The 13,619-nt window shown below is 36.5% G+C and overlaps 1 protein-coding gene across 1 annotated transcript in view; it reads left to right on the top strand.

The window, feature by feature from the left end:
• The window catches only part of LOC136345346 (disintegrin and metalloproteinase domain-containing protein 10-like), an 89,332-nt gene that overhangs the window by 8,391 nt on the left and 67,322 nt on the right, over positions 1–13,619 (top strand). Inside the window, exon 2 of the mRNA XM_066293545.1 lies at positions 1,957–2,092. Within this exon, the coding sequence (XP_066149642.1) occupies positions 1,957–2,092 (136 nt within the window). The remainder of the gene's footprint in view (positions 1–1,956; positions 2,093–13,619) is intronic.

Raw genomic sequence — 13,619 nt, forward strand, 5'->3', positions numbered from 1 at the left:
CTTCAATGTCCACCTAAACTAACCATCGGTCAAACTGTCTTTGTTAGTTACGGAGGTGTTTTATATAACTGTCCTGACTTCAGTAATTTTAACTTCAGTTTAAAAAACACTTCATCTGCCGGCTGGTTGTTAACAGCTCTCGCTTCCTATTTGGACATTGAAAAACCGCTTCTGAGTCTTCTAATCTCCAATAAAAGAACTCGTTGGGATAACTAATACGATTCTCTTTGGCGTTCCTTTTATATTTTATGTGTTACTTTTGACCAGTCTAATACGTATTGATATGGAAATTATGAAAAATAGGTGATAAACATTTTTCAACTTCTAATATCCCGAATTAAAAAAAAAAAACCTCTATCATGTCTTTAGTTCACTCGTGACTTTTGGCAAATTGAGTGACGAATTAGAGAATCTAAGCAGTCATCTCGGCACTTTGATATTTTATATAAATCAGGGGTGTAACAGACAGGGGGGTAAAAATATATTTTAAAAGAGTTGTATTGTTTCAATTTTTTTTTTTAAGTTTAGTTATAGGTACTCGTACTCGGGTACGCCCCTGTTCTTTTACAAGTTCAGCTTCAATTTGCTGGATCTAAAGAGTGTGTGGTTTCTTAATTTGTTTCGCGATGAGCGGTGTAGCCAACCCACAATGACGCAAATTAAGTTTCTAATAGTCGTAAAATTTTATGTCGCTAATTTTTGCCAATTTAGAGGTGAATCGTCTGATTTAGTGAACAATCTCCGCGCCTTCATCATGTCGCATGATAATAAGGTCAGTTATAACCGATAAAATTTCAAACTTGACTAACGCTTTAAAATTTTTCTGTCCGTAAAGTTTCAGACTTACGGGCAGAAACCCTTTTACTACTCCCCTGACAAATTTAGTCCAGAAGTATGAAATTTATTGGGCCATTTGCGCTCTCATGTGGTATAAGAAATCAATTTCATTGCGAATCTATAGGTATAAAAAAATCATTAATATTGAATTTCATATTTTTCAGTTTCAGAAACCCTTTTCAGCGTGCCCCTATTTTTTAAATAATTCAGAAACAAATTGGAGGCCCGTCCATGTGTTTTATGATGTGTGAAAATCGGTCACGTAGCAAACCTATAAAAACACAAATTGATGGGAATATTTTATTCCTAATTTTCGGTTTATTTTTTTCTGCTTTGTTTTGATGTGTATGTAAACAATTTGAAGTAAATTCAGTTTGACTCAAAAGGCTTCACTCATTTATGTAAAATTGTGGCCACAGGCGCGAATCTGCTTAATTAAACCGTTCCAGAGTAAATGAGTTAATTTATAACTTTTTAATTGAGTTTTTGAAATTAAGAGCAAACTCGGAGGCTCGGGATATAACCCCTCGTGCCTAGGCGCGTTTGAGGGTTCCACCGCCATAATTTCAGGTGCGACCTACCCTTCGGACTCCATAAGGAATTTAGAGCATTTTTTGACTGTCTGCGTATTATTTTCGAAAAAAGACACATTACAATTGCAAATCCTGGCCGCTTATAAAGCTTCGCATTTCCCGCGAGATAAAGGCGAATTTACAGTTCTGCCGGGATTTAACTTTAGTACAAATTTCCCGATCTAAAGCAACACAGCTTAAACCGGAACTTTCCCGGAGTTTTTCTGGAAGTTTTTCCCACGAACTTTCAAGCGCATCCTTCTTGTTCTCCCTTCGATAAAACGATTAAGACTTGAAAGAGCTGCTTCGACAAAGGCTTCAAGGAAATTATCGCTCGTTTTGATGGTTATGAAGACGCTTAAGAGCCGCATTATTTATGTGCTGTCAACTTTAACTGGATGTTAGTTTCTGTGGGAACATGGAACAAGAGTCAGGATAGTGGTCAGTTTCTTGGTTTGTCCCTCTTGGTTGTATAGAAACTCGCCCAAGGTTAAAGTTAACAGCAAGCCAATAAATTGGCCTTAATGAGGTTTGTTTTTTGTTTTAGTATTTGACTTAAACTCCTGGGTTAGACACTACGATGTCGCCAGGTACGATACTTCTCTGCTGGTGCATCAGTACAAGAGGGTGCGAAGGGGTGTCAATTCGGGACTCATTAAACTGGAGGTGAAAGGGCTTGACAGGTGAGCATTAATGATAGTGTTTTAGGGTTTATTGGGAGCTTCAGAGACAACTCACGCTAGTTCCTTTTCAGTCTCATTAAGAAATTTCCATTTCCTACTCTACCGATTTTAGAGATCCAGGATAGTGATTTTTGACCTATGAGCCCAGAAACCTTCTCTTTTAACCAAAATTTATCAGAGGGGTGATTAAAATTATCGATTCGCAGTAGCGAAACCAATTTACATCGACGACATCTTGAACCTTATCTGACAAGATTTTGGCATCGTGAGCAACTTTAATGAAATCCCTTCTCGCTCAGATATCACCCCGGAGCAATTAGAATCCGGGATGAAGGCTGCGTCCGTGAATTACTCCGGAAACGGTGTGAAAATGCAACTTTCGGCATGTTTGTCATACAAACGTAAAAAAAAATGTGCGTGACGTAGTGCGGATGCGAAACAATTGTGTGTAATTATTCAGTGACATTGTGTTACTTTTTCGCCCAACCTTGTGACATCCTGCAGGTCTGAGGAAACGAGGGAAGTTGCTAAAATTTCGAAGGTAGTTAATGTTATGCAAAAATTGATGTACGGGAAAGCTGGGTGTATTGGACCGTAACTTGAATCACTACTATATCTCGAAACGTTTTTATTTTTATGAGTTGGCAGCACTAAGCGATTAGGAACAACTTCATGTTGGTCGGCCATATTATTTTTCCACTCAAAACTGACGTGATCGCGTGCTGTTTCCAAAATACAAATTTCGAATGTTCTAATGTATTATAATTTTTAGTGCTTTGTTCTAAAGACGTAGTAAAGGTAAGCTTTCAGTGCTTATACAGGGTATTTCGGAATTATGGGATCCAACTTCTAAGGATTTTTCAGTATAACATTAGAAGACATCCGACTATAAGAACTCGTATCCGCAAATATCTTCCTAAAGCTCTACGGCCTTATAACGTTTTAAAATAAAAACTGTGCGAACGTTTTTTATCGAATTTTAATACGTTTTATTTCAATTTATTTGTGCAAAGTAACACTACAAAAATTGTTCAAAATGTCGTTCTTGAACTTCGTTGCACCTCTTTATGGTACACGATTTCTGCGGACTTTGCAAAAAAAATTTATGATCGTTTTGAATGTTTTCAAATGCCGCAGTGATTCGAACAATCAGGTATTGTTCTGTCTCCACTGCCGTTTCATGAACTAGAGACATTACATATCCCTGCAGAAAAAAATCGAAACGTGTCAAATCGGGTGACCAAGAGGCCTAGAGAACTGGATCACCTCTGTCGATCTGATAAAGTTCAAGGATAAATAATTTCTGTAGTCTTATTTCGTATAAACAAATGGGAACACAAAGTGGAAAAAATCAACAAAAGACATTTTTGCACATAACTGTCTTAAAGCATCATGAGGCCGTAGCGCCTTAGGGAGAATTTGCGGACACAGGTTCTTATGTTGAGAGATCTTCTGACGTTGCGCTGAACGCTATTAGAAATTTGATCTCGTACTCCGGCAATAGTCCTATAGTCTTTATACTTTACATTCATTATCTATCTATAATTTATTGCAGTGACACAAATATCGGCTTTTCTTGTAGGTTATGTTGTATTTTTTTTTATTTTGATATTATGCAGTTTGATAAATTGGACTGCATGTAGTTGGGTAAAATGGACCGGTTCAATTTAACCGATGCAAATGACCTCTACAGATGACAAACAATAAGTATTATAAGTGGGAACCCGAAGGTTTGTAAAATGCAATACATGATTATAAAAATGAAGGTATAGGTCTGAACGAGTGCGCAAGACTGCATGAAGTTCCTAACGCTGCCTTAAAAAACATTTGGATAAGTGCGGTACAAGCGAAAGTGCTGAAACAAAACAAAAGCTAAATGTTTTCAAAGCAGAATTTAAAAATATTATAGTTGAGCATATATCGAAGCTGGAACAACATATGTTCGATTTAACAGTTACAGATGTTCGCAGATTAGCTTACCAACTTGCAGAGAAGAAATCTATTCCACGCAATTTTAATTGCATAAAATAATTAGCAAGCAAAGGTTGGTATTACGCTTTCACGAAACGGCATCGAGATAAAACTGGCCTTAAAACTGCAAAAAAAATTAAGGAAAATAGATAAAAGAGATCAATTTGTAGAACGAAAATAGAGGAAAGCAAAATACTGAAGAAAAAGGTGTAAAGAAGCGGAGGAAAATGATGAAGGGAAGCGCGACTGACGAGTCAGACTACGAAGAAGGAATCTTAGTTCTAGACGATTCAGTAGTATGTCGCAAGATAAAGAGAATGAATGTGCCAAATGTAAACTTAATTATTTTGGCACAAAAGCATTTAAGCTTAATTAGTGCTGTGTGCACGTTGTCCTGATTGGAATTATGAAACTTGCACCAATAATCCCCAGCTAATAGGGATAATTGTTTTTGTTTTAATTTTACGACTTACATTTGCTATCGCTAATATTTATTTTTTTGTAGTTCGGATCTTTACATGTGCGTCATGCGTACGAATCGCATGTACTAAATCCATTCAAAGCTAACGTAAAATACTACAAATAGCGTCTCAAAAATTTTATGTTTTTGGATGAAAATTTAAAAAAAAACTCGTATAACAAAGGCGGGTAAAGTGTGATGATGGGAAAAACAATTAATTTATGAATTAAATATCACGAAAATAAAATCAAAATGACGAAAACTGTTTATGTATGTATAACACATATAAACTGTATATATGTTATATATGTGTGTGTGTATGCCTCTGACCGTGCTAGGATTGTAACAAATAACCAATTCAAAAACATACATATGTCCATACCGCCATCTTTATTCAACCTGTATACACTCCCATTATCAATTTTAATCCGTTAATGTAGTCAGTAGAAGAAATGCATACTATACCTCTGTCCTTATCATTTGAGTGTTACCTTCCTCCTTTACACACTAGACACGTACGTGCTATCTAATTCAATACGCACGCCAAGATCCAAACTACAAGGTATAACTATCTACTATTGTCGTTCCAAGATATTTTTTAAGAAAAACATATTTTTTTCAATTTTTTAGCTCTGCATCAAGTCCAATTTAGCCACCACGTGGTGCAATTAATGCGGCTGGTCGGTTAATTTGGGCCAAAGTTTTTGTCGCAAGTTCTGCTCATTATTGCGAAATATACAGGGTGTCCGGCAAGATCGTGTTATAAATTCTAGTGGTTACAGAGAAAGTTAAAGTAATGCCAGTATTTCACATAAAAAAATTCTTAACGGCGTCCGTTACCAAGTTAATCGCTTTCGAAGTAAGAAGTTAAAAAAGTATTTTTGCTGTAACTTTCAAATAATTTTCTTGGCAACGATGAAAATCGGGTGATGTAAATAACTCATAGTCGTGCGTAAACAAACGTTTCATATGTTTTCTTTATGCACGGCAAGTCAAAATTTCTCATTAAAACTCATTAACTTTTCTGGCAAGTTGACGAAATCAGTACTTTTTAGATCATTTTCATGCTAAAAAGGCATAATTTGGGTTAATCGATATCTCGTACCTTTTTGAGAAAATCGCATTTCATTATCAACAAGCATCATACGCGTCATCAATTTGAAATCAAATAAAATAGCAATTTATTGTAAAAATATGGTGTGTATCGTAGCTAGTTATCAAAAATGTTCATGTTAACTTTAAATGTTATCGACATTAGTTATTTCAATAATATCATGGAGTTTAACAACCAGCACTATGCAGATATGCATCTAATGTTCGAGCTTGCAGAAGGTAATCTTGTCGAAACTGCTGTGTTGCAGTCTAAAGTGCTCATATTGAAGATTCTTGATAACTTTATCTGTAATACATAGCATTTTTAAAATAATAAACTGTTATTTTATTCGATTTAAAGTCTTTCGCATGTATGGTGCATGTTCATAATAAAATGCGATTTTCTCAAAAACTATACAAAATATCAATTAAAGCGCGGTGTGCCCTTTTCGTAGGGAGATTATGAACAAAATTAAGCCGTAAAAAATAAACTGACTTCTTCAAGTCACTAAAAAAATTCATGACTTTAAACGAAAAGTTTTCAATTCCCCTGAATACGGAAGACACGAAAAAAATCTGTCTATATATGAAAAACGCACGACTATGCGCCATTTAAACCGCCCAAATTGTATTTTTATCTTAAAAATTGTTTGAAAGTCACAACAAAAATACTTTTTTCACTTCTTACTTTGAAAGCGATTAACTTGGTAACCAAGACCGCTATAAATTTTATCATGTGCAGTTTTAGAATCATCTCAGTCTTCTCTATAACCCCTAAAATTTATGACGTGACCTTTCCGGACACCCTGTATAACAATTGCGTTGACTTATCTTTAATATCTTTAACATGATAAATGTGATGTCCGTTCATTTGGTGTAACGAATATTTTGACCAGTTCTAAATTATTCCGAAAAAATAGACAAAAAAAAACATCAAAAGTGGTCCAGTTCAACCGGCTCTCCCCTAAATGTAAGGACGGTATATAGGAAGTTCATAAGCAGATCACCATTCAGGGAAAGCCACAGGAATCCTGAAGATAATATTTGAGTGTACTGCGTAAAGTCTAACACAGATTATGCTGCTCATCACGTGACAAATTCAAAACGCCGGGGAATTCCTGGGATGAGCATATGCGGGAAGACAGGAGTTGATGGTTTATTTAGAGTGGATGTGCCTCGTTTGGGACCAGGTGGTTGTTTCGGGTTAATGTTAATTTGATGACGGCGATTTCCAGGGGAAATCTAAGACAATGTTGTTGGATATGACACTCGAGATTCTCATATATTATATCCAGATGAGCAGCACGATGCGAATTAGTCTAGAGGTCGGTCCAGTTTGTTTGGCAATAATTCATCGAACTATAGGTCGCGTTCGAATAATAATTGTGTTTGATCATGAAGTCATAATTCGGGTTTTAGGAAGTATCGGGCGCATGTCAGAACTATTATTGATACTTTAAATACAATCAATTTTTCAGAAAGTGTCGTTTAAAGTTCGCGAAACTTCTTCAAAAGCTTAAATTGCTGGTTGTTTACGTGATAGAAAAGCGAAATTCGATTTTGTAGATAAACAAAAGAAGCATCAAATTTGATATTTGTTTCATTTTCATTGCCAGGAAAATGCTATATAGTTTTTCCTTATTTTGACCGCCTCGTATACGAGGGTGCCCGTGTCTGGAGCGTGGAAGCTCTGGTGATCATAAAAGATACGAAGTCGTCCAATTTGGAGTCGAAAAAATGCTGTTTCGATTTTTGAATAATTCCGATGATTTTTGGAAATATTTGAAAAATTAAAATTTGAGGAATACTCTTTTATCTTTTTGTCAGCGTATTTGGTGCAGTAATTCAAAATGATTGACTCTTCATCGCTGCAAGGTTTTCCTTTCTATAACGTGGCAACCCCTGACTTGAAATCCTCAGTTTCGATTTTCCGCAACCATCATCAACTTTCTTTTTTTCTCATGGGTGCTATCTTAGACCTTTACATTTCTGTATTGAGCTTTTAGGATGTACGGACCTCACAGCTTTATGTTTTTTTTTAACTAATCATTCAGAGATTGCACTTCGTAGAAAATTACAATCGTCAATTTCGTTTTTTGGTTCCCAGGAATTTCCCAAAAATTTAGGTGTTTTGGCGTAATTTTAGCAAACGATGATTAGTAAGTTTCCTCACGTCTTTTTTTTTTTTTACTTAAATGAGATGTTTTTCACGCTCTATAAAACCATGGGCGTCCTTTATATTTCCTAGGCTCTCGGAAGTTTTAAAATACAGCAGTCGCTCATCAGTGTAAACTAATTCAAATCAAATGTGGTCGCCTTTATCGAAATGTTTACATTAGCGCATGCGATTTAAGTAATAAACGATTCACTACAGAAATATTTAATGCATATACGAGGGGTGAACAAACAGTTCCAGGACTTTTTGAATTACAAGGCAACATCGTAACGAAGCGCAGTGTGCCTGACAGCATTGTTTATCATGACTCAGCTAAAGCATTACTGTTTTTCTAGATAATTAATTTTCTTCGTCTTGGCAAAGTTGCAGCTTATTTTGTAGAACGACTTTTGCGTGTTGCAAGATTAATTTTCAACGAAGAGTACCGTCTTTGTATCAAGTTTTGTCATAAGCTGGGTACAAACTTAACCAAAAATTTTCAAATGTTGCAAGACAGGTTTGGGTATTAACGTTCGAGTGGGTCACAGTATCACAAGTGATTCAGGAGGTTCCGAGAAGGACGGACGTCGTCAGTAGACAACCCACGTCCATGACTGCCATCGCCGTCAACTGATTAAAGGCATGTTGAAAGAGTAAAGAGTCTCGTGCCGTCAAATTGTCATCTACCCACTCGCGAAATGGCCAAGGAATGCTAAATTTCATTAGGTCCATGCCAAATGGAACCATGCCGCGCCATGACAACGCACCGGTTAATTTTGCTTTGTTAATTCGCGCTTTCTGCACAGAAACCGGCATGACTGTGATTCCTCAGCCTCCCCATTCACCGGACCTGGTCCCCGAGGACTTTTTCTTGTTTCCCAAACTCAAGAAACCTTCGAAAGGGCAGCGGGTTGACCCGACTGAAAGCATTAAACAAAAATCGCTGGAAGAGCTATATAGCATTCTATAAGGACAGCACTCAGGATACTTCCAACGGTGGAAACTACGTTGGGGGAAGTGCGTCGAAGGGGACGACGTTGAATTATTTGAAATATTTTTAAATACAATTTTTAAGCATTAGTCCTAGAATTTTTCAATCATCCCTCGTATACATAACAAAATAAACAAATGTTCGAATAATGATAAGTATTTTTTAATTTAACGAAAAATAGTCCACAGTTTTACCGTGCTTAAGTTGGTGTACGGCGTCGTCTTCCAGTATCTGCGCCCGTAATTTACCAAGAACTAACACATCTGTGTACGAGACGTATTTTTTCTTTCGGGCTAATCTAAAGCTCGGTTAAAAATTTGTACATTCACTCCACTTTTAACTTCAATGGGAACGTCCTCATCGTCCTCACTATCCACCTGTTCCTCCTTATTAACATCATTCGTCAGTTCGTCTTCGTTCCATAAATTAATATCAGCTGGAGTGCAAACAATGTGGAGATTCACTGTTTTCAATAAATCAAGAACATCTAATGACCCCCTGACAAGAACATCAGCATTGGACCGCAATTGTTCCCTAATGACGGTTAAGGGAACATCATCTTCGTCTTGATCATTGGCGCAAAAGAGATTGTTCCAACATGTTGGAATAGTTTGCTGATTAACTGCGTTCCAGGCCATATGCAAATTTAAAACAGCTTCTCGTAACGTGACCTGTTTCAAAGCTTTAGATAGGTTTACAGGATTGTTTGATAAGAGAAATGAAAATAGACATTTTCGGTGGTAAAGCTCGGTCAGTTTTTTTACGTTCCGGCTCATGGGTTGAATTAATTTAGTAACGTTGAACGGTATGTACAGGGTCATCCAAACTCGATACCCCATCCGCTTCGTACGAAAACAGATGGGCTTAGCGAAATAATTTTTTCAGCACATTAAATAGGACGCCAGCTATAACAAAAGCTAAAAACAATAAAATATGAAATGTGCCGCTCGGCGCATTCCGTAGTTTATTGTTTTTTCAGAAACATAACTTTTTTTCAAAAATGATCGATATTTTCGATAAAAATGATAATACATCGATAAATTCTACACATTTTTTTAAAATAAAAACCTCTTTTGACATTTATAAATATTTAAAAGCCAAAGGGGGAACAAATGTTAACATAAGACTGCCAGTGTGTGTTGATGATTGTTTCTCCTGTAGTTTTTAGATGATCGCGAACTTCAAAAAAGCTTTTATGCGAAACTTGTTTGGAATGTGTCGGCGTTCACATTTTTGGCAAAAAGGTATATTTCGGAAAAAACATCATGCCGTCGTCGTCGCGTCGTCGATGGTTGCTTTACCCATTTTAATGTTTTTATCATTTACTTTAGCTTATTTCCTCTCATTTCATGTGCTGACAAAATTGCCCTGCTGAGCCCACCTGTTTACATATAAAACAGGCGGGGCATCGAGTTTAACTGACTCTGTATGTGACAAAAATTGGCCCATCCTCGCTCCTCAGATGTTGCCCTGGAGTATGACTTGGTGCATTACCCGATAGCAACAACGCTTTTATTAGAAACTCCTGTTTGTTCCCGACATTTTTTACTTAGAAATTAAATAATCCCCAAATTATATGAATATGTATGTAGCACATTTGCGATTACAAATCCATTGTCGTACCTCAGGGGCAGAGCGGTTGTCGAACCATTTTATGGATATCTGCCAGTCATCCGAGCGGTTTTTGAACATTCATAACCAACGGGGATATTAAAATGTTTAAATGAAAGCGGATTTTTTGCTTTTCTTACGATCATTGGCTTTATTTTGTGCGCCGCCAATGACTGTTTACGTTGTCAATCGTCTGCTGGAATAAGTATTTTAGCTGAATTTGAGTTTAAGAAAATGTTTAATTTCGCAACCCTCCATGTTTATTCCCAAATCTCCACATTTGTCAGGCTAATGCCAATTTCGTTTCTTTTTAATTGAACAGCCGGTCCATGACTGGTACATCGAAAAATGCCTTTGAAATATGGCGAGGATCGCAGCTGAGACCGAAGATTGCGTAACTTTACCCCTTCATTATGCAGCAAAAGACAAGAGAAAAATGTCATCTAGGTTGAATAAAGCCGAACAATCAATTTTCCATTTTAGCAGCGTCATAGGAGTGCTCCAATGAAAAAACTACAATCAACCCTCTTTTATAGTCCATCCATCCGAGAGTGGATACAGATTTGCTTTGTGCCATCAGAGCCAGTTTTCCAGGCGAGTCCATATTTATTTTTTTATGCAGATTTCCTATTTTTAAGCATTGTTGCTAGAGGCCTTTTTAACCCATATCTATTCTCGTTAAAAAAGCTGCAATCAGCATATATTTTGTGCCAGATATTTGCACTTGAAGTATGTTCCAAAGCACTGAAGCGAAAACGCTTCTTTGCATAACGTAACGTTTAATAATCCCATTAAGTCTTAAGTTATTGTTGGTTAAAGTTGCGAAACAATGTGACTCACATGGCATATTCACTTTATTGTAGTTGACCTGAGTCATTGAACTACAAGTTTTTAACGACAAACATTAGGTCAATAACAAGCGCAAAAATTGAATTAACCGCGGTATAATTAAATCGGCAACCAAACTACCTGTCGATCAAATTGCTGCCCATGGGGACTAAACAATGGGCCTGTGTGAATGGTAAATGCTCTTCACTAACTGTACAGGTTTTTAACCTGAAAACGAGCTCTGTTAATGATCCCATGGAGGTTCTTTACATCGGCGGATACCCACATACGGTATCACGCTTCTTGAATTGGCTAATGAAAGTTAAAAAGGGTTCTCTAAATAGCGTGGGTTAGAAAAAGTCTTTGTACTATCTAGCGAGCTTTCCAGCAAGCTTTATAGAAGCCATGGACCCAATACTCAAAAAATTAAAAAAAAAAAACAATAATTTCAGGTCTCAGAATTGAGATACGCCACTGGGTCAAACACGGAAGTAAGGCGTCAAAATTCGTATATCAAAATGGAAGTTGCCAATCTTCGATTGTCCATGGTCAGGAGCGTGCCAATTGTATATCAAATGTAGCGAAGAACACATATCTTTCGCTTAAAATTTTATTAAATTGAACTGCAGCTCTTAAAATCGGGCCACGCTATTGAGTTAAATATAGGGTTAAACGTGAAAAAAATGTACATTGAAACCGACGTTATCAATCTCGTGTGTCGATGATGAATATTGGTACTGGTCGTATGGAAATACCGGAAAAACCAAACACTCCCACTGTAACACATACAGGACATTTCAAATTCGACCCTCACCACTGCGATCTCAGAAACCAGAGGAGATTTTTTTAAGTAGAGGCAAAAGTGCGTTATTTAGCGCCCGACCTAATGCCCTTTTCAAAATTTAAAGTCCCCGATTACTTTCGAAGATATCCGAAAAAATCTAAAAATTAGAGATTTTGTTTTTATATTTTATACGATATTTGACAAAAATTAATAAAACTACAAACACATTTTTATTGCTCCTTTTTTTTCAGCTGCACGATGATTTTTCAGATTTTCCACACGACCGTTTTCCTGTCAAAAAATCTAATGTCGCGGTCTTAAGAAAAACTAAAGTTGATGATGGTAGTCGAAAAACGAACGTCGGATGACGCATCTGGAAGCGTCATCGGGTAGCTGAAAAAAAGTGATAATGAAAACGTTCTTGTGATTTTGGACTTTCTTGCCGAATAACGCTGAATATATAAAAGCAATATCTAGAATGTTTATATTTTTCCGGATATCTTCGGAAATAATCAGAAAATTAAAATTTTAAAAACGACATTTGGTTATACTCCTCTAAATTATGCAGTTTTGCCTCCATTTAAACTTTTTCGTATCTCTTCTAATTTCCGAGATTTCAATGATAAAGGTCGAATTTAAAATGCCGTGTTAGGTCGTTTCGCAAGTACGGTCCGTAACTTTAGAACACAATTTCTTATGTTATTTATAAAAAAAAAAAGGTACTTTTAAATATATTCCTGAAAACGCTTAGATTTCGAGATACAGGATGTTAAAAATAGAAAATATATATTATTATTTAAAATAAATTTGAAACAGTCAATATACGGGAACAGTTGTTCTATGTTGGTAAAGAGCTGCATTTTTAATATAAAGTCAACTTATATCTGCCGCCACTGGCGTAGGTAGCGGTGGACAGTCGATGTTTTTTTGGTCATAAAATGTAAAACGCCAATTTTTAATATTTTTATTATTTTCGGACTCTATTAACGCTTTACAACAATAATGGTCTTTTAACTTTTTTACCGAATACTAACCGACTTTTGGAAAAATCACCGGCAGCTACGAACGACAATCATAGGAATAATCGGTTCCGCCGCAAAATCAAAACAAATGTTGAAAATTGCCACCTTCTAATAAAAAACGCACTGATTCCAATCGTTCCATCATTGATTGTCTCGTTCTTTCAACAATTGCTGAAGAATTCTGTATGACATCGCAACTTTGAGATATTCGATATCGTAAATTCGTTTTTGATCTAGTACAAGTGTCTCATACACAAGAAACCTGAGGTGACCTCATACATGAAAGTCGCAAGGATTCGTATCGGGACTGCGGGCTGGCCGCGTCGAATCCAGCGATTAGGTGGATGGAAAGATGTTGTCGGGGACTAATGAGCAACGAGGATAAAATGAGCTCGGGCACTGTGGAGCACATACCAAAAATTAGCTCTTACTTGTACAAGTACATATCCCAACAAATAGTTTGATTCTTCGGGTAGACATTACGTATGCACGTCACCTAATCGACCCAGTAAAAAGTAGGGTCCAATAAGATACTCGTGAATCATCAAGTGTTAATAATAACAAATAATGCATTCCATATTCATCTTTTATGTTTGTTGCAGCTGCGTTAAAG

Source organism: Euwallacea fornicatus, chromosome 19 (assembly GCF_040115645.1).
Source record: "Euwallacea fornicatus isolate EFF26 chromosome 19, ASM4011564v1, whole genome shotgun sequence".
In the NCBI taxonomy this organism is placed as follows: Eukaryota; Metazoa; Arthropoda; class Insecta; order Coleoptera; family Curculionidae; genus Euwallacea; species Euwallacea fornicatus.